The 25,288-nt window shown below is 52.5% G+C and overlaps 1 protein-coding gene across 2 annotated transcripts in view; it reads right to left on the bottom strand.

The window, feature by feature from the left end:
- KCNB1 (potassium voltage-gated channel subfamily B member 1) overlaps positions 1–25,288 on the bottom strand; it is a 78,613-nt gene extending 53,325 nt beyond the window's left edge. The window contains exons 1-2 of one of the 2 annotated variants that reach the window (XM_037059873.1): positions 25,198–25,288; positions 23,212–23,944 (exon numbers count right to left, since the gene is read on the bottom strand). In XM_037059873.1, the coding sequence (XP_036915768.1) occupies positions 23,212–23,778 (567 nt within the window). In that variant the 5' untranslated portion in view covers positions 23,779–23,944; positions 25,198–25,288. Of the gene's footprint in view, positions 1–23,211; positions 23,945–24,693; positions 24,710–25,197 lie in introns of those variants that run through there. The other variant, XM_037059874.1, reaches the window with a different exon arrangement.

The raw sequence follows: 25,288 nt of genomic DNA on the forward strand, positions 1-25,288 counted from the left end.
TAAGACTGAGCAGCTTCCACTGGGGAGCTGCCAAGCCAGAAAATGTCCAGGGCATGGGGCATGGGGAGCAAGATGAAGAAAGAAAGAGCACAAAAGACATCACAGGGGCCCCATAAGGCAAAGACAGCTTGAAAAAGAGACCATTTCTGGAAGCCAAGAAGAGGTCTCTGCTAGCTCCCCCAGTACATGCCCCGCTCCTAAGGGCAGACAGGCTGTCTGCAAAATGGAGGCAGACCTACTGATCACTCAAGTCAGGGAAGCACCTAGCACACAGTAGGCACATACCAAATGCAAGGGTCCTTCAGGGTGGAATTCAAACACAGGCAGCTTCGCACCCCTCCTAGCATAGGAGGACCTTGGGCAAGCCACCCCAGCTAGCTCAGCCTTGAATTTTGCATCTGTAAAGTAAGAACAATGACAGAGCCTGCTTCCCTCGGTGGCTACAAGGACTGAAGGACAAGATGGCGTAGGGAATCTCACACGTAATAGACGTGCAATGCATTGTAGTCCTTCCTTCCTTTCTGTCTCAGGGCATCACTATTATTTCAGGGGGTCTTACAAGGACCCAGCCAAAGGCCGATCTCAGCCCGCATCGTCTAAGTGACACCCACCTGGAGCCAGCCTCTATTTTTGGAGCCTCGGTTTCCCCTTTTGTAAAATGATGGTGAACACAAGAGGAGCTGTCCCCGAGAGCTCCTTCATCGTTGTCATCCCCAGAGACCACCTCTAGCGATCTTAACCTTTGGACCTCGTCCTTCCCAGTATGCTGTTCCCTCCCCAGTCTCTCCCTGGTCTGCTGGGGATCCCTAAGGTCTTGAGAACACTGACTCTACCCCTGCCGCGATCAGCACGTTTCGTCCCCAGGATAAGCACACTGTATCCTCTAGACACAGAGATCGCTCAGCATGGGGACAGGTGACACAAAGTAGCCCATCAGATGGACTTCTGAGACGTTTGCTGGAAGGGTGGTAGTTCTGTTTTCTTCTGGGTGACGTGGCAGCAAATGTGAGACCTCGCAGTGCCTGTGCGGCTCCACGAGGGAAGCCAGCCCAAGGCCACACTGACTCCCAGAGAAGGGCAAGGCAGAGTGGATCACAGACACGGCAAAGACATCACGACCCCCACCCCCAGCCTGCCACCGTGACCCCTGGATCACACCTCCCTGGAACCTTCCAGTTACACCATCCAATAAATGCCCTTCACTGTCTGGGCCAGTTTGGTGTCACTTTCTGTCTCTTGAACTCAAGTGCACCTTACAGACCTGCCTCCTTCATCATGGGCCTTTTTGTCAATTTTAGTCCTCATTGTTACCTTTGTAAGTAGATAGTACTCATCTTCCCATCTGAGAGGTGAGGAAAGGCTCAGAGCAGTAAAGTGACTTGCCCCAAATCACGGAGCCAGAAGGTATCGGTGCTGGGATTTACACCTGGAAATGGCTCATGCTCCTTCCATCTGCTATGTGACATCCCTTTACCTACCTCAGAGCAAGTGAAAGGGAGAAAAGCAGGAACCGGCCCCCAACTCCATTAATAATTGTCCCAAAGGAGACATGTGTCATCAGGTCAAAGCCTGGAAGATGCTTAGAGATCATTCAACCTAACCTCCCACAACCGTTCATTTTATAGATGGGGAGACTGAGGCCCAGAGCAGGGAAGGGACACAGGGAGCAGGAGGCAAATGGGCAGCCTGGGCCTGGAAGGGCAGAGGGCGTCATCTGCTGTTTCAAGCATGCCTACGGGCTTCCTTTATCCTCCCACTCTTTTGGAAAACCAGGTGGCTTGGATGAAGCTGGCTCCAGGCCTGGCCAATCAGAACTGTGCATTCCCCTGGCAACGGTGACTGGCTCAGTGTGGGCACTCACTAAATTAAGCCAATCAGAGTAAGACCTGGGGCAAGGCAGGGACTGAAGTCCAAGGGGTGCCCCCCAGTCCTGACCGAGCTCTCTTTGGCACAGAGAACAGGCTCTAGGCTCAGCCTGGGCAGGCCATGGTGGCTGGTTAGAGTTTACTGATCCAGCTCATTTTCACGGTATTCGTTTTTAGACTTGTCTTCCATTTTGGGTGATCAATTCAAACTGGTTCATGGGGACCACCCCAATATTAAAACTGAAATGTTTCATGCCTGGGAAACTGCCTCTGCCCCAGGCAAAAGGGGACAGAAATGGTTGGTCACCCCACTTCAATTTGTGGATATCAGATACTGATGTTCTATTCATGGCAGGTTCCTTTTAAAATAAACTCAAATTTAAAAAGTGGTCTGTATAAGGGATAATACTAAGAAAATGATGGTGCCTTTAGTGAAAGGAAATGGCCAGAAATCATGAAAGCTGCATGTGGGTGCCCGATAGTGTGGGGAGAAACAATGCCTCCAAGTGTGGAAACCCAAGCTCAGTCAGTCTCTGGGTTGATGGCCTGCGGGCTGTTTGACCCTAGGTAAGTGGCTCACCCTCTCTGAGCCTCCACATCCTCCCCAGCTCACAAGGCAGCAGAGAGGACGGAGGCAGGGGTGGCAGGGGCAGGCAGGCTCTGTTCAGACCATTAAATTGTCAGCTGCTCCCAGGACAAAACCCGCAGCCAGCAGCAGCTCCCAGATCCTCAGGGAGGCCCGTCGTCCCCCTGCTGCGCTTGGCTGCTGGGGCCATGTCTGCAAATTAGTCACCACTCAGCCTGGACGCCCTCTCGAGATGCTCACTGCCTGGTGCCAACGAGTCCCCACTCCTCCTTGGCACAGACAGCTGGCTGTCGATCCCCTGCCATTATTGTCTGATAACAGTGCTTGATTTGTCTACACAGACTGAGGCCCTCGAATGCAATTAGCGTCTAACTACGGCACAGGGTGTGGAGCGCTGCTCACTGGTGCCCGTGCAGGTCACACAGGCCCTGGCAGACGTCTATTCTCATGGACACCTCTGCAGACACACGTGCACCTTCATGCAAACTTGCTTAGGTCTCTAAGTGTGGAAATGAGTCAGTATGTGTGCGTGTATGTTCTATAAGCCACTCACTGCTTGCACAGAAAGACCCAAGATAGGCACACCCAGGACCATGTACACGTGTGTACGAACAGGCATGCAACATGGGTTGCTTCCCAGATTAAATGACAGATGTCTGGAGGTACCTAGGACAGTGTCTGGCATGTGGTCAGTTACCCCTCAATGAACAAGATCACACATCAATTTCCCCCTCAATATTATCTTCCTCACTGACATATTATTTACACATAATAAAAGGCACTAGTTTTAGGCGTTCGGTGCAGTGCCTTTGATAACAGGTACACCAGTGTAACCATCACCCTAATTAAGGTACAAAACATTTCCCACCCCCAGAAAGCTCCCTCAGGCCCCCTTCCAGTCCATGTCTCCAAAAGCAGTCACTGTTCTGATTTTTGTCACCACCGTTTAGTTTTGCCTGTTCGTAAAGCTCCTATAAATGGAATCACAAAGTACATTCTTCTCAGTGACTACTATGCATGTCAGATGTGTGCACACAAGCACGCACAGCCACGTACTTGGATTTATGTGCCCGGAAGTTCATGGATGCACCCACGTACACACTCAGAGAGGGGTGTTTCCAAGCAGTAAGTCCCAGGCCTCAGTCCGCAGCTCAGGTAGCCTCCCTAGTCCAGGTGGCGGCCGGAGTTGAGGGAGCGCCTGGCACCGGGTCCAGACCAGGGCAAGGCTCCTTCTTTATCTCCTTCAGCTCATTCCCTGGACTGACCCATGCCCTATGTGCCAGGCACTGTCCTGACCTGCTACATCCTTCCAGCAACCTTAGACTCTACATACAGTTATTACCTGTCTCATGGGCAAGGAACCTAAGGCACGGAGAGGTCAGCATCTTGTCTAAGGTCCCAGAGCAGAGGAAGCGGCAGAGCTGGATTTGAACTCAGTCTGGCTCCAGAGCCTTCGCTCAGCACCCTGACGGTCTCTGTGCTCATGGAGAGACCACGAGGCTTATCGTCTGTGCCCACACCCCGGCACACAGCAGACGGTTAATAAATGTTGGATGCGGCTACCACCAAAGACATTGCACCCACCGTTTCCTTGATGCCTCAGAACAATGCCTCTGTACAGACGAGGTGCCTGAGGCTCCGCAAAGAATCCAGGTCCTCTAACTTAAAATCCCACACTCTTCCTATTCTTCCCACTAGGGCTATTCTGCCCCAAGAAAGAGCGACTCTGTTTTGCCCACTGCTATGTCCCGGGCACCTAGAAGAGTGCCTGGCATCTACTTAGCACTCACTACGTATTTTTCCAGTGAATGGCACAGTGGGCAGCTGGGAGCAATTGCCCAGCCGAAAGGCCTCCTTTACAGCTGGGGGCCCCGAGCCCTAGCGAGGGGGTGTGACTTGTCCAAGGTCACACTGCTCAGCACCATTGAATCTATCATTTTCTCCCTGCCTGCCTCACCCTCTCTACTTCCTTCCCTGAGCAAGCCAGAAGATTTTGGAGCCCGGGAGGCACTCTGAAAGCCCACGTTAATGGGGAGCTGGCATGGAGCCGTTCCCAACTTCATTACGCTGTCCAAGGTCGGCGAGGGAGGCTGCCAAGCGAAACCTCAGAAAACGCCAGGGGAAGGCAAACAAGGCCCAGCTTGCCAGAGCTTTCCCGCTGGGACTGGGGAGCATTCCTGGCACAGAGGGCAGGAGGGAAGGCCGGGCCAGCCTTTAAAAGCCCTTTGCAAGCAACTGCTTGGACTGTGCAGCTCACTCTGGCCATGTCCCCACCAAGTCAGCAGAAGAAGCAAAACTCTTCAGCCCAGTGGAATAATGGGGCGTGGTCAGTGATAGTCATTCCTGAAGATGGAGGGAAATGAGAGGAAGGAGGGGCTGCTGCGGTGGGGGCAGGCTGCCCTAGAAAGGGCCCACTCTTACTTGTCAGTCCCTAGCATTTGCACATGGATGTAAGTTTTCACCACAAGGACCACGTCCTCACATGCCTGTTAGGTGGGGGTCCCTAGAAGCAGAGCCTGAGACAAGGATTCTTATGCACAAGATTCACTGAGAAAGTACCTTTAGGAGGCAGCCAGCGAGGGAAGCAAGTCTCAGCCTGAAGCTCCCTTCAGCTCCCTTCCAGGGACCCCAGGAGTGCGAACTGCGCGGGAGTCCATCTTCCTTGCGCTTGTGGTAAAGTAAGAAGGCAGAGCCTCTGTCCCCCACCCCCGACTTCAGTGAGTCCTTGTCTAGGAGGGAGCTGTAAGCCCCCAGGAGGTGACTCCTGTCAGCCAAGGGCAATTGTGAGAGGGGTCATAGTGAGGAGGGGGCAGCTGTAAGTTATTAGCAGGTGGGGTGCACCTGGTGGGGTGCACCAGCCCCAAAAGGGGTGTGGATGAGGTACCTACAGCACCCACTGCATCAACTGCTCCCTTTCGCATTCATTCATCACCACAGAAACCTTCCCAACTTAGAGACAACCCTTAGAGGAAAGATGAGGGAAAGACTGAACTGAACTGAGGTTACATTTTCTACCACCCTCCACTGACGACCATTGAATCTGTTGTTTGAAAAACAAAAATACAAAACTGAAGAAGAAAGAAGAAGTAGGAGGAAGAAGAAGAAAAGAAAAGGCACTGTCCCGCATCTGGGCTAACAGAGTGCAAGTTCAATGTCCTCCGTTTACCGGGCTCTAGTGCCTGTGAGCCACCGAGGGCAACATGTCAGAGCTAGAGCTCTGGGGCTCCTTGCACTGCTGTGCCCGCTGAGGGGACTCACCGAGGAACGACAGGACAGGTCGGCTCGGCTCGAGGACCGGGCCAGGCAGATAAAGTTACAAGGTGAAGAAAGACAAAGCGGCCTGGCCAGGCCTCAGGGGAGGCCCCAGGATGGGCCCTGGGCAGGCGGTGAGATCTGATCTGGGGAGAGGTGGTGTGGCAGAGCAGGAGATTGGGGCAGAGGGTCCTTGGGAAGGTGAGGGCCTGGCTTGCAGGTGACTCACCCAGGTGCCTTTCAACCCCAGCTTTGAAAGGCACCAGACCTTTCGGCCCTGGGCAGGAAAGGCCAAGGGCCAGGCCACACTTCACCTTCACCCATGGCAAGCTAAAGCTGCCTCACCTGGGCACAGCACTCTGCAGCGAGCAAAACACCTATTAGCTCAGCATTTTGTGGTGGGCGAGTCAAGGACTCAATTCCACGCATGGGAAAACTGAGGCTTAGAGAGGTTCGAGGACTTCCTTTATTCACAAATGTTCCTTAAGCTCTTACTGGGTGCCCAGCACTAATGCAGGCGCTGGGATCCTTGAGCAAACAAAACAGAAACCCCTGCTCACATGCATCACACATTCAAGGGCACCAGGAGTGGGGTCAGGAGAAGATGGTCATTGCCATGGAAAAGTAATAACGTGGGGCAGGGAGAAAGTGCAGGCGGGGAGTTGCCATTTAAAAATGGACAAAGAAGACCAGCTCTGGAGTTGAGCAGATTCTGTGTTCAAATCCCAGCTCTGCCGTGTACTCTCAGCAGAGCCTTGGACAGAGGACTCAGCCTTTCTGAGTTTCCTCACCTGTAAGAAGGAGGCTGCAGTGAGGAGGGTGTGGTCCATAGGGGCTGGGTCTCTGGAGAGAGGCTTTATGGGGGACATAGGTGATGTGCTTAGGTGAATTGTACTTTGAGGACCACCTGTATCAGAACCAACTGAGACCTCATTAGATTGCAGGCCCTGGGTTGCCTCTAGAGAATTTGATTCCATGGTCTGGGGGGACAGACCGGCTGGGGGCTGAGCGCCCCGGAGCTAGAGCTTACCTGTGGGGTTGAGGAGCCCGTGGCTGCTCCCTGATGAAGACCCACAGGTCCCCAGATGGGAAATGCCCTCCAAGATCACAGAGCCCAGCAACGCACTCCCATTATGCAGACAAGGAGCCTGCACAGTAGGGAAGCACTGAGTGACCTGCCTGAGGCCACACAGCTGGCCAGCAGCAGAGCTGTGTCTGGGACAGGTGACAGATAGATGGAGAAGTAACAGCCAGTTCAAGTAACCAGCCGGCAAACCCAGAGAACAGGGGTAGGAACAGGGTGAGAGTTGAATTTCATCCCAGGAATCTAATCCTTCTGAACGGGAGCCGGATGCATTTCCTTCCCTTTGGAGAGTGGTAAATGATCCTCCACAGACTCCTGATCAGCTCCCCCACCTTTTTTTTTTTTGTAAAATGGGACCCTACTCTGTGAGACACCCTAACCAGCCCAGGGCAGCCCAGCCTCTCAGGGAGCCTCTTCCCGCAGCCCAGTGGCCTTGCTAAACCCCTGCGTGTGCCGATGTGAGACACAAACCACCGGAACAGGATGCACTGAAATCTGAATTTCTCATCCTCACTGCACAGGGGCATCACCTCGGGAGCTCGGAAAAATACCAATCCCTGGGTCCCACCCCCCAGAGATTCTGACTTCATTGGTTGGGGGGGGCATGGGCCTGGCATTCGGTCTTGGAAAGATTCTCAGATGATCCTCACGTGGAGGGAGCCAAGACCGGTCTAGCTATACAGGGGTAAGACCCCGGATCAGATGGGTTCAGAGTGAGACGGCGCCAGCCTTTCCAATTCTCCTTCCAACCCTCAGACGCCCTGACGGGGAAAGTCCCAGTTTGAAGCCAATGGGATTTAACACTGCTCCCAAAACACATGCATCTCCCCTTTGAACACGCAGAGAGTAGGTGCCGGGCGCCGGCATCTGGCTAGAGTTTCATGACATGATTCACGGCAAATGGTACCCATTCTTCGTGATGTCTAATTTCCTCTGGAAACAACTTGATTGAAATAAAATAAATGAGTTGATTTTAAAAAAAAGAATATTAAGCAAATTCCTATTTTAGGAATTTTCCCTGGGCTCAGTGGTGGTCCCCACATTTATATTTTCCTTTGACAACAAAGATTGGTTCAGAGATGAGCATATGATACACGTGTGTCCAATCAGCACCAGTCCTGGGACTTTTGCTGGAACAGCCAGGAATGAGGGCCTTTTTTTTTTCCTGCTGTCTTTGGTGCTCGGAGGATGGAGTTTGGAGACAACGTCATTTCAGTGAGAGGAAGTGGCCTGTTCAAGGCCACGGGCACTAGTGGTGGAGCTGGGATTCGAACCATGTCCACCTGCCCCCAAAGGTAGTGCAACTTCTAAGTAAACCACACATCTGGTGAATTCGCCAGGATCCATCATTTTAAAACCTCCCTCAGAACTTCTGTTTCCTGGGTTTAGAGTCTTCCTATGGTGTCTGCTTAAGGAAAATCCAATAGCATCCTATAAAATATAGCTCAGGTATATACCTTTAAGAATCTGTTAGAAGACACTGTATTCACCATTCAATGCACTGCAAGCGTCAGAGAAGACACTTGGCTGTTTGTAAAAAAACTGGTGCCCTTGTTCCTCTCAGTCTGGGATGATAAGAACCTTCTGGATCGAGTTCCAGCTAGACATTGCAGACTTTCTAATCCTCTCCCCACTGAAAAGAAGTGTGATGTTAGCTTTCTGCCAACTGTGACTAGGCTCTGAATTCATTCAGCCTTCCACTCATTCAGCACAGTTTTGTGGAGTGTTTACACGGAGGTAGGCACAGAACACAGCAGGTGAGTCCTGCCGCCGGGGAGCTCATAGTCCACTGAGGGCGGGGGAAGGCACGCAGTAATCACACGATCACTAACGGGATGTGAAATTATAACACAAACAAGACAGGCACGTAGAACTTTGAAAACCACACCTGGGGGATTTGACCTATTCAGATAGCAAAGAAAGCTTCCCAGATGTGGAAGCTTCAGGATGAGCAGGATGAAGAAGAGAGGAACAGCATTCCAGGCAGAGGGAACAGCACGTGCAAAGGCCTGAGGCAGAAGGAATTTGGTAAGTCTGAGATGAGTGTGGCCGCAAAGTCAGAAATTGTGATAGGAGATGAAGTCAGAGAGTTCGGGGGTGAGAGGAGCTGGCCTTGCAGGCCACTGGGAGGAAGTTTACTCTCCCCCCCCCAACCCGTTCACCAGTGAATTCGGGAAATTCGAGAAATATAACAAAACATTTACACAATGGGATTGTTTAATACTTTGAGGAGTTTGAGTTAATTAAGGAGAAAAGGGAGAAGAGCAAAAAGAAGGCAAGAGCCTAAGAATAAAAGGAAGAAGCAAGTGAGGGGAGGGCAATAGGCCAGAAGAGAGATGCGCTGATTTGGGGCCTGGGCTTGGGAAGTAATCGCCTGGCTTCAAACACAGCTCTTAGCTCTATCCTTGCGTGTGTAATTCAACGTCTCTGAGGCTCCGTTTCCTCATCCGTAAAATGGAGACAATAACAGCTCCATCCTCAGAGGGCGTTGTGAGGGCTACATGAGTTAATGACCCCTGTAGAGTGGCAGATGCATGTTAGCTATGTGGGTGTCATCAGAGAAATAGACTGGGCTGCGTCCTCTAAATGCTCAGAGTCCTCAGCAAGGGCAGGCCAGGGGTGAGCAGTGACTGAGGGGGCAGAGGCCCCATAGTGCTGGGCTGGTATGGGACAGGCTTTGGAGGGGTAGCTAAGGAATCTCCCTGGGAGACCCAATCTCCTCCTCCCTGAAGTGAGAAAGTCTCGTGTCTGGGAGGTGGTCAGGTTCTGCATTTTTTCTGAGCGAAAAGGAAGGAGCTCTGACCACCTCCCTCGTAAGAAACCTCCAGGTCAGGGAAGACTGTGCCTATAGTAATGAACTTGGGAATCCAAAAGCACTGACCAAGGGCCCATTGTGGGGGGAAGGACATCAAGTTTGGGAAGTCAAGGGAAGCATATTTAAGCAGAGTCCTAGAAGATGAGTTAAGGAGGCCAAGAGGGCCAAGGTAGGGCCAAGGCTGCAAGATATAGTCAACACAGCACACGCAAAGCCCCTGAGGCAAGACCCAGGCTGATATCCTGAGGATCTGAGAAAGGAGACGGGGAGCCACAGGAGGTGTGTGTGATATGAAGGTGGGTTCTTACAGAAACCTCAGTGGCCAGGTAGGGATTTTGGAATTTAGACTGACAGCAATTAGGAGCCATGATGGGATGATGGCCCTCCCCACTGCATCTTTCCCTCACCCCCATCCAAAAACTCTGTACAGGTGGAGTGGATGAGATGGGAGGTGGGCTCTGCATGGAGTGAGTGCACCATATCTGAATGGCAACACTCATTCATTCATTCATTCAACAGGTTTTTGTTTGGTGACTACTATATGCTGGCCCCCGTGTTAGCACGGGGAAGATAGAAGTAGAACCTGACCAAGTCTGTCTTGATGGAACGTACGATGTAGCGGGATAAGGCAGACAAGAGCCAGACAAACATATAAAATACCAGGTGGTGTAAAAGGCTCTGATGGAAAAAAAAGGAAGGCAAAGGATGGAGCATAAAGGTTAGGGGGAGGGTGTAATATAACCATTTACTAGGGGATGGGACCCAGCACATCGTCTCTGCCACCCCCCTTCCCACTGAGTGCATTATTGTAAGTAGAGTTTAAAGATGATTTTTTTATTTTATTATTTATTTATCTTCAGAGGGGAAAGGAAGGAGAGAGGAAGGAAACATCAATGTATGGTTGCTTCTCATGCATCCCCTGCCGGAAACTGGCCTGCAACCCAAGCATGTACCCTGACTGGGAATCGAGCCCCGATCGTCTGGTTCGCAGGCCCACGCTCAATCCACTGAGCTACACCAGCCAGGGCTAAAGATGATTTTTTAGCGCCCTAGCTGGTGTGGCTCAGTGGATTGAGCACCAGGCTGCGAACCGAAAGGTCACTGGTTCGATTCCCAGTCAGGGCACATGCCTGGGTTGTGGGCCAGGACCCCAGTAGGGGGCGTGTGTGAGAGACAATTGATTGATGTCTCTCTTGCACACTGATGTTCCTCTCCCTTTCTCCCTTCTTTCCCCCCTCTCTCTCTAAAAGAAAAGATGATTTTCAGCATCTCTCCACCCCGTGATCAATGAACCTCCCCAGTTGGCACCAACAATGCATTTGGTGTGACCACAGTGACCAGCAAAGTGCTCCACTTCCTCACGTGTCACTGCCAGCCACACATCTCCTGGGCTGCGGAGCTGTGAGCCAGGGGAACTGTTCTGACCCCCGCCTAACACCATTTGCCCTTCTCTGGGGCAGAGTGGGGAAACTATCCCAGTGCCCCCCAGGGCTTGCCACGCAGCTTCCCTGGGCCTGCTCCAGGTCAACCAGCGGGGAAAGGGGGATTTAAATGAAGTTGACAACAGGTCGAAGGGTTTGGGGCAGGGGTGAGGCAGGGGGCCATTCCCCAGTTGCCTTCCCAAGAATCGAGTCACCTCTGCCAGCACCTCCCGAGTGGGTGGGTGTCAGAAACAGTAAGAAAAAGAGGCATAAGTAACAGGACCCCACTGGCTACGCAGAGGTCTGGGCACCTGCTGGGGTTCATTTCTTCAGAAACTGCTGCCAGGAGTTGTGGACGGTGAAGCGTTAATAACACATAAGGGGCGAGACACACAAAATAACGAATTGGGAACAAGGGTTCCGACTCCAAACATCCGTGCTCCAAATGTGCCTGTCAGAGTCCCAGTCATGAACACTACCAAAGTGTCCCGACCTTGAACCTCAGCATTCCGACGATGAACACAAGTTCCGACCTGGAACATCAGCATTCCGACCTTGCCTGCTACAGTTTCGATCACGAGTAGTGAAGCTCCAGCCACGTACTCCTTGGGTCCAATTACGGAATTGAGGATTCTGACAACAGATGGCAAGCTTCTGACCTTGAACCCCAGAGTTGTGACCTTGAACGGGGATGCTCCGACAATGAATATCAGAGCGGTGATCCTGAGTGGCAAAATTCCAACCCTGAACTCCAGAATTCCGATCCCTGGCACACTCATCTCTACCAAGAATTTCCGAATGCCCAAGCTCTCCAGCTTGAATTTGTAGAGCTGACATCACTCCACAGAGACATGAAGTTGAATTCTATACAATAAACTGTACCACAGGCCCACAGTCCTTACTTAGAAATAAGCCAACTGTTCAGATGATGAATCAAAATAATAAAAATGACACCAGCTTACAACTGCTGCACGTCAGGCACTTTGCTGAGCATTTTACATGCTTTTATGTTATTCGTTCCTCCGGACAAGCTCAGGGAATTTATTATTCCCATTGTGCAGATGAGGAACCTGAGGCTCAGCGCCAGTCCGGTTTGCTGACTTGATACCTGGTGCTTTTTCTAACCACTACAGAAGCTTTTCCTTCCTGTTCTGGTTGGGGCTGGGGAGGGGCAAGTTGGATCCTATTAGCTAATGAATTAAGGATTTGCCATGAATTTCCCTGACGTTTGCTGGCACCCACCAGGTGTAAGCTGCCTTGAATTTCGAAGTCAAGTCCCAGCTGGGTGGGACAGTTATTCACTCAACAAACACTTGTCACCCCGTGCTGTGCTTGATGCCAGGAGTAAGGAGAGGGGAGGGGGGCCTGTTGCTTCTGTCACCCAAGCTCTGCTCTCTTCATCTCTCCCTTCTGGATGGGAGGGTCTCAGAGGCAAGAAACGGCCCTTCCCCCATTGCTTACCATCCAAAGGTTCTCTGCTCCCAGGGGCAAAAACTGGAGCCCCAGGGGCTAACTGTGGTCCCCAGACCTATTTTGTCTGGCCCACTCAGATGCTTTAATTTTTTAAAATTCATTTGTTTTGAGAGAGGGGGGTAGTGGGAAGGACAAAAGGGAGAGAAACGTCGATGTGACAGGGATACACTGACCGGTTGCCTCTTGTGCGCCCCCAATTGGGGACCTGGCCTGCCACCCAGGCGTGTGCTCTGGTCAGGAATCAAACCAGCAACCTTTTAGTTCATAGGTTGTTGCTCAGTCCACTGAACCACACCTGCCTGTGACAAATTCTTTAATTTTTAAAAATTATTTGCCAACATTCAAGCTGGGATACTGCACATGAAAATTAAAATGTGTGGCTGGTCCCAGAAAGGAACCCAGCCTGGAGCTGAATAGCAGCTGATTCTTTAGATGGGAGTGTATGGCCCAGTTCACCACAGTCCCCACCACTCCCTGCTGCCTCCTTGTCACTAAGGCTGAGTGTGACCTGGCTTCCTCATTGAACTTGCCCTACTCCTGTTCTTCCATCCAACTGCTTCACTTATTAACACCACCTACCTGGCCCCTGTAGCCATCTGAGTTTGAGGTCCCTGCTCTGACCTCCATGTCCCTAGGCAGGGAGCTTGAGGAGGCACTTTTTCCTTGACAGAGTCTCCAGGACGCAGGGGCCTTCTACTCCTCCCCTAGGCCTTCTGAGTCATTCTTCCCAGAGGGCAGGGCCTGCTTCCTGGGGTGCGACCTGCCTAGCGACAGAAGGGCCCCACTAGGCTTAATACTTCACTGTCTCCATGAACTTTTGAACAAGGGGGCTGCACCTTCATTCTGCACTGCACCCCCTCAAATTCTGTAGCTGGCCCTGCCCGTGGATCACTCAGTACTAGGGGCACACAACACACCATGCACACATAACACACATGGCACACATCTCACACTATACACAGTACACATACAACAGACACACACATGCCACGGACTTCTCGATCTGTCTGGAGAACCACCTCTTGGATTGGCCTAGTCTCCCAGTCATGAGGCCAATAATGGTCTAAAATTTTTATACAGGGGTAGGGGTTTGGGGACAGCAACCTAGAGGGAGGGAGAAGGCACTAGGGGATGTGCCTGTGGCTGCATTGGACAGAGCTTCGTGGGGGTGTGATGGAGACCGGGCAGGAGGTTGGGGGAGTGTCTGGGACCCTCACCCCCCAGCCACTCCCTGGCACAGACGTTGCGTGAAGAGTCCAGGCAAGCACCGTATCATCCGAGGCCAGGTTAAGGCGGGGTTTGGGGCAGTAGCTCTTTCCTCTCTCCCGTTTGAGAAAAGAAAGGAAGGAGGAAAACCAACAAGCATCTGTGCTTGACCACTCAGTGCTGGGTGTGCGCGTGTGCACACACACATACACACACACACTGGTCCAAGTGAGTGAGTGCCCCTGTCTTTCTTACTTGGCACAGTTACCACACCCAGAGAGTAAACAGAGCAAGGGGAGGCCCAGAGAGATGACAGGGTCTGTCTCACAGCTCCTGGGAGGCAGGCCGGGGGTTATAAACTCAGGTGTCCAGAGTCCTTTCCACTTTTCCTACCAGGAAGTTGGCACAGGAGAGGAGGAAAAGCACTGAGGAAGAGGAAGAGAAGGACGGCTGCCCTAAGTGGGACGGCTGCCCTTACTGGCCTCGTCTCAAAATAAACCAGAGGTGTTTCATCACAGAAAGAGTGTAAACAGCACCCAGTCCAAACCGATCATTCAATGTCATGGAGGGCGTTTCTGAAGAGGTGACACACGAGCTAAGACCTGAAGGATGAGAAGGGGCAGCTGGAATCGCAAGATATGGAGCCAGAGGCCCAGAGAGGTTGAGTGATGTCCTTAAGCTCACACAGCTATCTTGTGCTTTCCCTTCATCCCTCCTGTCCTGCAACCCCCCTCTGACAAAGCCCCTTCTCGGCATCAGGCCCCGAGGTGACTTTAGAACACAGGTCTGTTCGCTTTTCCTATAAATGCTGTTGTTTCCAAAAGCAGCCCAGGTAATAGGTAAATGACCGTGGCAGATGTACCAATTAAACTTCATCTATAAACCAGGAAGCCCACCCACCCTGCTTTAGAGCACAGACATTAGTAAGATAGAGTCCTAGACTTTGAGAACATTCTGCTTTAGTTGGGGAGATAAAACAAGAAGGAATGTGCTAAACAGTGCAGGGGAGGTAGAAACAGAGCTCGTAGAAAACAGGACATCATTTCTGCAGCTCTGCAAGGAGAAAAATCAAGTGCAAATTCTCAGAAAGGGCCAACAACACTGAAAGGCCCTCTTTGACCATGCTCTGTTATTAGCCATCAAAGCACCTTGCTTCTTTCCTTCACAGCATACATATTACACTGTGTGGTTATTCTTTCATTGAATTTTTTACTTGTTTAAAGCCTAATGCCCTCTACTAGGCTATAAACTCCATCATGGCCGTGGATTATTTTTTGCTAGCTTACATTTAATCTTCCCTCTCTGGGAAACACTACTTAAATTTTTCTTTGGGAAACTCTCTCATTCCCATTCTCAGTTTCATCCCAGCTCCAGCTATTGGCACGTGACCCATATCTGGCTAAGTGATTGGCTCAGGGATGGGCCAATGAAAATCGGCCTTGGGATTTTGTTGGAACTATTGGAAAAGAGGCTCGCTCCCCCCTCCCCCCCGCCTAGGATGGAAGCCTGGGGTTGCTGGAAACTATCTTTCCAGCCTTATTGGTGTGACCTGCTGAGAAGCCACCACAGGGAAGAGTTAGAGATACTGGAAACCAAGCCTCGATGACCTATTTAAGCCCCTGGATTCAGCCCTCCCTAAAGACTTACTTAATCAAGAATACACACACACACACACACACTTTTTTTTTTGCTTAAGTTCATGTCAGCTGCATTTTTGTCACTGCAAGCCCCCAAATCCTAACTAATAGATACACAAGTAACTATTAGTATCTCAGCTTGTCAAGCACCCGGCACAATTCCTGGTATATAGCAATAAATGTTTGTCATACACAGAACAGGCGACCTCAAAACATGCACATACACCCACATAAAGTTCTAAGAATCAGAAAAGCCTAGAAAGGAAGCTAACTTTGAAACCAAGAGGACTGTCCCAGGAACAGGAGGGAGTGGCAGAGTCAAATTGCAGTCAGTATTTCAAGGAACAATAAAGGATCTGCAAACTCATCCAAGGCACAGGAGATAAAAGAAAATTGATCCATTCAAAGAGACAGTGGGAACTCCAGACCTGAGAAGCAGAAGGGAGGCTGGATAACATTATCATCTTATCTCTGCCTTTCGTTCTGCTTCTCACGTGCCCGACGGGGCGATCGCAGGCCACCTCCTTTATTCTGCAAGGACTCTGAGAGGCAGTGCTGGCCAAGGTCAAGGGCCCCAAGGAGCATACGGGCCTTGGAAAGACTCTGGGAAGGGCCCTAGGCAGCAATTAGGGAAAGGTAGTAGTTTATTTTTAGACTCTGTTTGATTCCAAGTCCATTACCTGGCAGATGTGAGCGATGGTGTGGAATTGGCAAAGGTGAGATTATTCTCTCAAAGACAGCATCTGCCTGCCAGGCCGTGGTGGGCAGTTATGGTGGAGACCGGCCTCGCTGCGGAGTGAAATGGAGCGAGGGGCGAGGGAACACCTCACACGTCTAATTTCGTCCTTCTCCTTGCTGTGAATGGAAGAGGGGAGCTGTCACCACTTCCTGGCCTAGGCAGTGTGGACATGGGAGTGGGCAGGTGGAGACAAGGGAGGGAGGAGGAGATGGAAGGCGATAACGGGGAGACCCTTGCCTTCATAAGATCATGCCAATGTACCCTCTTACTCACTCAACACATGTTTACTACTAGTGAACTGCAACAACAAAAACAACACCAGTTAACTTGTACCAGACACTTTGCTGAATGCCAGGCACTACTCTGAGGGTTTAACATAGAGTTGGTCCCAAATTAGGGATCAGGAAGTTGATCAGAGAAGTTAAGTCATGTGCCGTAGGGAGCCCAGCTCGAAAGTACTCGTTCCAGAGCCTGAGCGTTCCTGTCTCTCTGTGGGTCAGTCCTGGCATCCCCGGAATGACGCATAAGCTGGTCGTCACAGTGTTTTGTGCCGGAAAGGTCTGAACATCAGGTGTCCAGGGCATAGAGGAGGCAGCAGTCAGAGCTGCCGGAAGAGGGTGTGGGTGGTGGAGGGAGGGGGGAGAAGCTGGGCCTTGAAAGGTGGGAAGACCTTCCTCTTGACAAGAGGAAGAAGACGGTGCAAAGCAGAAGAATCAGCTTGGGCAAAGGTGTGGAGCGGGACAGGGAAGGAGGACTATTCGAGGAAGGCCAAAAGGCGGGTGTGGTGGGAGCAGACCATACCACGGAGGGAGGCTGGGAGGAGAGGAAGGTGGAGATGTTGGCTGAGGCCTTGAAGGCCAGGGTGAGGCATCCGGGCTTTATCTTGGGGGCTGTGAGCAGGTACCATTTTGCAAGAATAAGACTTTTTTTGGAAAGGAGCTTATTTATCCAGCAGGATTGTCAGGAGGATTAAGTGAGACAATCACAACTAAAAACAATGAAACATCCTAACAGTTCTGGAGGGCTCTCCGTGCATCAGACCCTAGTTGAAGTGCTCTGCACGCATGGACTCATTTAATTCCCCCGGCCATGCAATGAGGCAGGTGCTGCTACAGCACCCATTTTACGAGTAAAGGAATCAGGGCACAGGCAGATGCAGTAGTTTGCCCCAAATCACATGGTTTAGTGAGTAGAGGCCAAACGTTGAACTTGGGCGATCCAGCTCTCCCATCAGGGCTCCTCTCCCTGAGGCCATCGGATATAGAAGAGCACAAAGTGCTGGGTATGGAGCTGGTGCTTAATGCTTGCTCTCTTCCCGCTAATTAAGTTCTGGCTGTTCCTTTAGCCACCACTTTTTCTTCCTGAGCATTTCCACGTCCTCTGGCCTATCAGAGACTTTCGAACCCCCTGAGAGACCAGCTGCCAAAGTCTCATCCCAGACAAGCATCCTGGAGAAATGGAAAGATCCCTGAGCCTCGGTGAGGGTAACAGGAGGGTCGGAAAGGTCTGGAAACGGGCCCTGATCTTTTGTCAAGTTGTTGTGCGACGCAGTCAAATCGGGACACTGGACTGATGAAGTGTGGCTTCATGCAGCATTTTACGAGCGCTGCTGTACTTCATCCTCCGGGCAACCCTGCGAGGTGAGTTTGCATCACCATCTTCACTTACAGACTAGGAAACGGAAGCTATGGGAGGGGAAAGGATTTGCACAAAGTCCAGAGCTAGGAAGTGGCAGGGCTGGGATTCAAACCCCGGCCTCTCTGACCCCACAGCCAGGATTCTGAATCTCTGGCATATGGTCTCCCAGAAATAAACACAAGCATCCAGGATGCCTGACCTGGGGCTAGCAAGAGCCTCAGCCAGACGACTCACGGCACGGAGAAACCCCATGAATTCCGAGCCGGTGTCCCTTATTTTTTCTCAATGAGGATGCATGGAAGCCCCCCTGGGTTCCGGTCAAGGAAGCAGAAGCTCCACCCCCCTGGTGGCATGGAATCCTAACAGGGCAGGAAGTGATCCCACACAATCAACAGTGCTGCAACAGGAGAGGCTGCCAGCCAGGGAGGCAGCCAGACTAGAAGAATTCAGTGATGACACTAACAATCGCCATTGTCATTTACTGAATGATTACCACACGCTGGGCACTGGCCCACGCTCTTTACCAGATCATCTCCTAATGGCCCTGCATGGCCAGCTCCCTTCCCTGGATGAGGAAACTGAGACCCAGAGAAGGAAAGGAATCTGTCCTATTCCTGGCAGGACGGAGCAGACCACATCTGTTGGACTCCTGAGTTGATTTTTAATTAAGTCTGCGGTGGGCAAACTACTGACCACTGTCCCTAAATCAAGAATACTTCCTCTTTTGATTATAGAAACTCACACTAATAAAGTGCTTTCCATTTGCAAATTACATTTACATCTGAAATCTCACCGAATCATCAAAATAGCCCAAAGAAGTGGGTCACCATTGAGCAGAGGATGAAGACACACTGGCTTGGGAACCAGACACCCCTGGGTTCAAACTCCGGCTCTGCCATTTTCCTTCCTTCGACAAATATTTACTGAGCACTTAGCTGTGTGTGTTCCGACAAGTGACTGCACCACTTAGCACCTCCATTTATTTCCTCTTTGTAAGAATCTTAGCACCATTCATGAAATCCATTCTCTCCTTCATCTGAGAATGCCAGACACGGGCTTTCCCAGGCTTCTTTGTAGAACGAGCATGTGATCTGATCCTGGCCAATGGGATTTAAGGGGGCTCTGGGGAAAGGTTTATCTCAGGGGAAAACACAGCACAAAGGATGAGATGCCCCACGTCACTGGCTGGATATCATGTGTCAACACTAGAAGGCTGGAACTGGGCAGCCATTTTGTGATAGAAGGCATCAAGCCTGAGGACCAAGGCACCTGCAGGAGCTGGAGGAGCCAAAAGATGAAAAAAAAATCTAGAATCCTGATGGCACCATGGAGCCATTACCCCCAAACCAGCTACCCTGAACCTTCCTGTTATGTGAGATGATACATCTTCCTCCTTATAGAAGCCACTTCAAGTTTTTTATTGTTACTTGCAGCCCTAAACCTTCCTGTTATGTGAGATGATACATCTTCCTCCTTATAGAAGCCACTTCAAGTTTTTTATTGTTACTTGCAGCCCAAATGAGCAGACTGCCTGGACTGTTGATGGGATTTCAATGAGATGGTGGATGTAAAGTTCCACTAATCAGTGCCTGACACAGTAAACAGCAGCTTCTCCGGATGTTAAGGAGTTATCTTAGGGCTTGGACCCAGAGATGGCTCTGGGGAACACAGACGCTCCTAGCCTGGTGAATTAGTTCCCACTCTCTCCTACTGAGAAAGCCTGTCGTTTTCTGAGAAAGCGGAAACCCAGTGGTGGCCCAGCACCGAAACCCTTTCACTCTGTTGGGACTGACCCCAGGTCCAAACAAGAATCAATCACACTACCTTTTGCCTAATGGATTTTGATTTTTCACTCCCCCGACGGCGAAGGCTAGTGCCTGCGCTTCGGTGGTTCGTCTCTGCGTTGCCAGAACAGCCCATCAATTATTAACAGCGACAGCTCAGCCTCCCAGTGCCGCTAGCAGAAGGAAAGGGTTTGCCGCAGCTCAGCCCACCCGGCCGTGCAGAGAGAACTCAGCTCCTCATAGTTACAACAACAGGCCGCCTTCCTACTGTGTGATTTGGCAAACACTCATATGACCTGCAAGGGGGGCCCTTTTACCTCCATTTCACAGGTGGGGGCTGGGGCTTGGAGCCTTGAAGAACTTGCTTAAGGCCAGAAACTGGGGAGGGAGCTAGAGCCAGGCCTGCACCCTGGGTCTGTTCTTGCTCTTAGAGGTGTGAGATTTCTGAATCTCACAACCACTCAGGAATGGTCCTCCATTTTACCCTCTCCTTCTGTGGCCTCTGTGAAGTTTCCACAGGCCTCGCTGCCTGACTAGCAAGGCATCCAAATTGGGTGGGGGTGGGGGGTGCGGTGAGCACAGAGACCTGGGGTGCAGGCAGGCAGTGAGGAAGGCATGACAGATTCCCCAAACCCTGAGACACAGTGACTGACTGATTGCTTGACCCATTCATTTACTCCACATGTAGTTATTTGAGTTTCTCTATGCCAGGCGCCAGGATGGGTGCTGGGAACAGAGCAGTAAATACAGCTCACGGTGTTCACACTCATATGTGGGAGAAACAGAGAGACAAAAGGACGCAGATACCATTTCAGACGGGGCTTCCAGCCTGTGTAGCACAGACACTACATGATAGGACAGAGACTAAGGGGAAGGCGGCTGTTTTTGACAGGGCTCAGGAAAGGTCTCTCTGAGGAGGGGCTATTTGGGCAGAGGCCTGCTTAAATGAGGAATGAGAAGTGGCTGGCTGTGAGCCAATGTGAGAAAGAGCATTCTAAGCAGCAGGAGCCGCAAGTGCAAAGGTCCTGAGGCAGGATAAAGCCTGACCCATTTAGGCAGGGGTGGAGCAAGTGAACCAGAGGAGAGTAGAAGAACTGAGCTTACAGAGGTCACAGGTCTGGATTCAGTGGAGTCTGGGATGCCCTGGCAAAGGTTGGGATTTTATTCTGAGTGAGATGGGAAACCTCTGGAGGATTTTGAGTAGATGAATGATGGGATCCAATTTACATTTTGAAAAGCTCACTCTGGCTGCTGTGTGGGCAGTGAATTGCAAGGGGCAGGAGTGGAAACAGAGAATGGGAAGGAGGCTACATCACTTATTCATGACGGGGAGAACAGGGTCTTCAAAATCACACTTGAGTTTGAATTTCTGGCACTGTTGTGTTGCCTGCTGTGTGACCTTAGGCAAGTCACTTAACCTCTCTGAGCCTTCCTATTTGAGAAAGGTGTGATAATAATAGAGAATCAGTATAGGGACTAATTGCATTGTTATACTTCTTAACACAGTGGGTGTTTGATCAGTGAGAGTCAGGATTTCTATACTGAGAGCCAATGAGCTGGTCTGCCTTCCCATTTCAGCTCTCCCTGCAGAATATCCTAGACTGCCCATCTGCCAGGAATGTGTGCTGGCTGAGCCTGGGATCACAGAGAGGTCACAAAGCTGTCCCTGCAAGTGGATTAACCCAAAAGAGCGATGAGGCTGTTTATTCCCGAACAGTGTCTTTTGCAAGCTGGGGCTTCCAAATGCCAACCTACACACTGTCTTTGCCTGTGACCCTCCCCTGCTCTGCCCCCCAGTCTCGTGTCTTAGCGGACAGGGCAGGGAGGAGGGAGAGTCACGTCTGGGCCCAAACAGGATGTGGAGGGCAGGGACCTGTGTCAGGCCTGGAAATAGCAAAATAAGTCTGTTGATCCTAAGCCGGTTAAGGGTGAGCGATTCTGTCTTAAGAGGGAGGGTTTTTGGACATGAAACCTGGGGCAGGATTATGACCAGAGACAGCTCACAGCCTCAGAAGAGGAAAATCAGGCCTGGGAATCCGTCCTCTTCAGGGTTGTCAGGGAGGAGGAAAAACCTGCAGGCTTTCCTCCACGCTCCCACCAGTTAGCTCCTTCTGTATCCCGCCCCCACCTCCCAAAATGTCTCCTTGGGTAGTCAGATCTGGGGAAAGGACCCCACAGGGTCCCCTTCAGACCTGGCCCTGCAACTGAGCCTCCGGGGAGGAGCTATCTGAGCCAGGGGGTCCAACACAATGAGAGGCCAGGCTAGGTGAAGGCAGCCCTAGCTAGGACATCATGACTGCCATGCAGGCTTCCTTCTCCTCCTTTTCCCCTCTTCTTCCATGAATACATCGACCTACCCCCCACCCCCACCCCCACGCTGCCTTTTGGCTCTGCTCTCAGAGGGCGAGTTATGTTCAACACGTCTTTTCCAACCGCGTCCTCCTGGATTTTGACATCAACGCCTCCCTTTTCTGGCCTCCCCCTGGGGCCCAGATGAACTCCTTGATGGGGCTGAACGTACTGTGTTGTCCTTTATTCTGACATCTAGCACACTGGCCGCAGGAAGACAGGCCCCTGACTCTTCAAGGCAGCCCCGAATCCCCGTAGGAGACAGAGAAGTTGCTCCCATTCTGGCCTGGCCCCCACCCAAAGCCTCTCTCAGTCCCTTACACCCTCGGCCTTTTCCTGGCAGCACACGGGCCCCCTGGCCCCCCGAACGTAATAAAACTCATCCCTGCCTCCTCCTGCTTCATTGTCCACATTGCCTTCTCTCCTGTTTTGAAATGTACATCTCCTTCCAAAGGCGAAAGCAACTTTACAACCTGCATCAAACCATTCTTGGAATAAGCTCGCCACATAAATAAAGAACAAATCAGGGGGTGACCCTTCGCCCACAAGCATCCAGAGCCAGCTGCGTGCGTCATGCACACACACATCCCCCTCTCAGAGTCCCTTTGCCTCATTTTCCTTACTTATGTTAAAACTGCCTGGCCCTGGCCAGTGGCTCAGTTGGTTGGAGCTCGTTCCATACACCAAAAGGTTGCAGGTTCGATTCCTGGTCAGGACATATACCCTAGGTTGTGGGTTTGAATGCCCATCAGGGCCCATGGGCGAGGCAACAAATCAAATTTCCTCTCCCCTCACCCTTTCTCTCTAAAATCAATAAACATATCCTTGGGTGAGGATTTAAAAGTAAAAAACTGCCTGGCAGTATCTCATTATCCTCCAAACAAGTCTGTAAGCTGCTTTCATTCCCTCCTTGAGGCAAAGTGGGGTTATAAGTTTAGGGATAAATTAAAATCACAGGGCGACACCCTGCCAGCTTGGGACTGGGACTTCTTCACAAGGGAGCACTGTGTCGAATGGACCAAACTCGGTGCTCTACACTGCCCCAGCAAGGCTTAATTGCTTCTCTGTGTTCTCTTCCTCATTTGCAGTATCCACCTCCTGCTGTGTGGGTTCTTATAAGTCTCCGTGCATCCCTTTCTCCAGCAAAGTCAGGGTATAAAGTATTGAATAATAAAAGGATGGGGTGACCAATGCCACAAAGGATCAGTACGAAGGGGTTGGTCCTATCTCCAAGGTCTCTGGCTATAGCCCCTCCCCATTTCTGGTCTTCCTATCTGAAGACCAGAGTCCCCCAGCAGAGGTCATCAACCTGGGGACACAGGCAGAGTTCCCCAGCCCAGTAGCCCTAGATCCCAGGCTCACCTTGGCAGCCACAGAGGAATTGGGCTTCTCCAGTAGGTCCCAGAGCTTTTTCCTCTTCTCCGCGCAGCACGTGTTATCAAACTCCTCGCCCTCCCGCTCCCGCAGGGTCTCGGCCTCGCGTTTGAGCTCCTCGTTCATCTGCTCCTTCTTCTGGTGGTAGCGGGCCTGGCAGCAGGACTCCAGGTAGATCTCATCGATGCCCCAGTAGTCTAGCTCTTGGCTGAAGCTGAGTGCGCACATCTCCTCCATCATGTGCAGCCGCCCAGTGCGGTAGAAGTTGAGGATGGAGGTGAAGGCGCCTGGGTGGCGGTCGAAGAAGTACTCGTTGTCGTCGAGGCTGTAGTCATCGCACACTTCGAGCAGCGAGTCGTGCGTGTTGCAGTCACGGAGCTTGCCCAGCCGCGTGCGGGGCAGGCGGTCCAGGGTGCGCCAGAGTACCTCGTGTGCCAGGCCCCCAACGTTGAGGCGGACGCGCCTGGAGCACGCCTTGCTGCGCACGATCTCCATGGGCTCCGGCGGCAGCGAGCTGGTGGAGCGGGAGCCATGCTTCGTCATGCCCGCCGGCATCTCTGGTCCGGCCGCCCCCTCCCCCCCTGCCCCCCCAGGCCGCTGTCACAGGACGGCAAGGCCGGCCGCCGTGGGGGAGGGGGGCAGGGAGCGCTGTGGGCTGTTGCGGGTGCAGGGGGCCACGCGAGCGCGCGTTATGGCCGTCTTCTCACCTCCATCCCGACGGCTGCGAGGCAGAAAGCGGACGCAGGTAAGCAAACAGGAAGGCACCGCCCCTCCCCACCTCCCCAGCGGGGCCCCAGCCGGGCCCCAGCTGGCCTTGACCTTCCCAGCGCTTAAGCTGCTCAGGGGGGCAGAAAGCCTGGGCGCTGTCCCTCCTGCCGGTGCTGAAGTCCGCCCCACCCCATGGATGGAGTGACTAGCCACCCTTTGGAGCGGGGAGGGGGCCCCCAAGAGGCGCCCCAGGGACCCGGGAGGCCCCACCCGGGTTTCTGAGGTCCAGGCCTGACCCGGCCGCCCGGGGCGCTGTCCGCCCCTTTGAGTGCTGAAACTCGCTTTTCTCTGGGTATCCCCGTCCAGTCCCGAACCTGGCCCCAAAATGGGGAGAGAGGGGAGCTGCGTGAAAAACTTTTTTTTAAAAAAAAGACTTTGCATCTTTTCCTCTCCATGTTCCGGGATAATTAGAATCTGAAGGCTGGGGGATGGCAGATGGCAGCAGGTTTGCTTTTTCCAAACCTTGGAAGATTTGAGGGGAATTCTGGAGGACTTCAGATGCCCACCTGTCGGAGGTCACAACAGACCTCCGTGTGTGCCCGCGACGGTGTGTGGTCACGACAGACCCGGTCACGACAGACCTGGAGCGACCCCTTTCCCCAAGCCGCGGGAGTATCTTGAGGTCGCTCGGGCAACAAGACGAGCCCTGAAGCCGCAAGGCGCGGGTTCCCACACCGCCCTCCCCCCGTGCCCCTAACCCACCACAGGAGGAGCGCGCAGAGTCCTGAGGATCCACCTGCTCCGTCTTCCCCTCGTTCCTTCCCCACCCCCTCCTCCTCCTCCTCCTCCTCTTCCTCCTCCTCCTCCTCCTCGCTCCTCTCCTGCGATGGCTTTTTATAACTCCGGGTTCTGCGCCTTTCCCGGGGCTTAGAAGGGAAGGGGTGGGGGAGGTAGGAGGCGGGGAAACGAGCTGAATTTTCTGGCCTTTTCAAAACGTGCCCTCCTCCTGCCACGCACTGGTGATTTCGGGGTCTCCTCTGAGCCCCCTGGCAGTGAAGCTCACGCCCTCTCCCCTCGCCCCGGAATGATACCCTGCATCTCCGCAAGCCCCAGCCCTTGTCCGCACGCCCCCCACCCCCACTCCCACCCACCCCAGCCTGGATCCGCGGAGCCTGGGTAGACCAACAGGCCGAGCCGCGCGGTAGGCGAGTCCCCCACTCACGTCCCCCTGCACCCTCGCCGCGGGCCGCACGCCCCAACACTCACCCTCGGGGCGGCCGCCTCCCGGCGCCAGGGACCGCGCATCGCCCCGGCCGCCGGAGCACCCCGGCCCGCGGGCAGCGGCGGACCCGGGGCC

The sequence above is a fragment of the Sturnira hondurensis genome, unplaced genomic scaffold (genome assembly GCF_014824575.4).
Source record: "Sturnira hondurensis isolate 20B ecotype Veracruz unplaced genomic scaffold, ASM1482457v3 Scaffold0011378, whole genome shotgun sequence".
Classification (NCBI taxonomy): Eukaryota; Metazoa; Chordata; class Mammalia; order Chiroptera; family Phyllostomidae; genus Sturnira; species Sturnira hondurensis.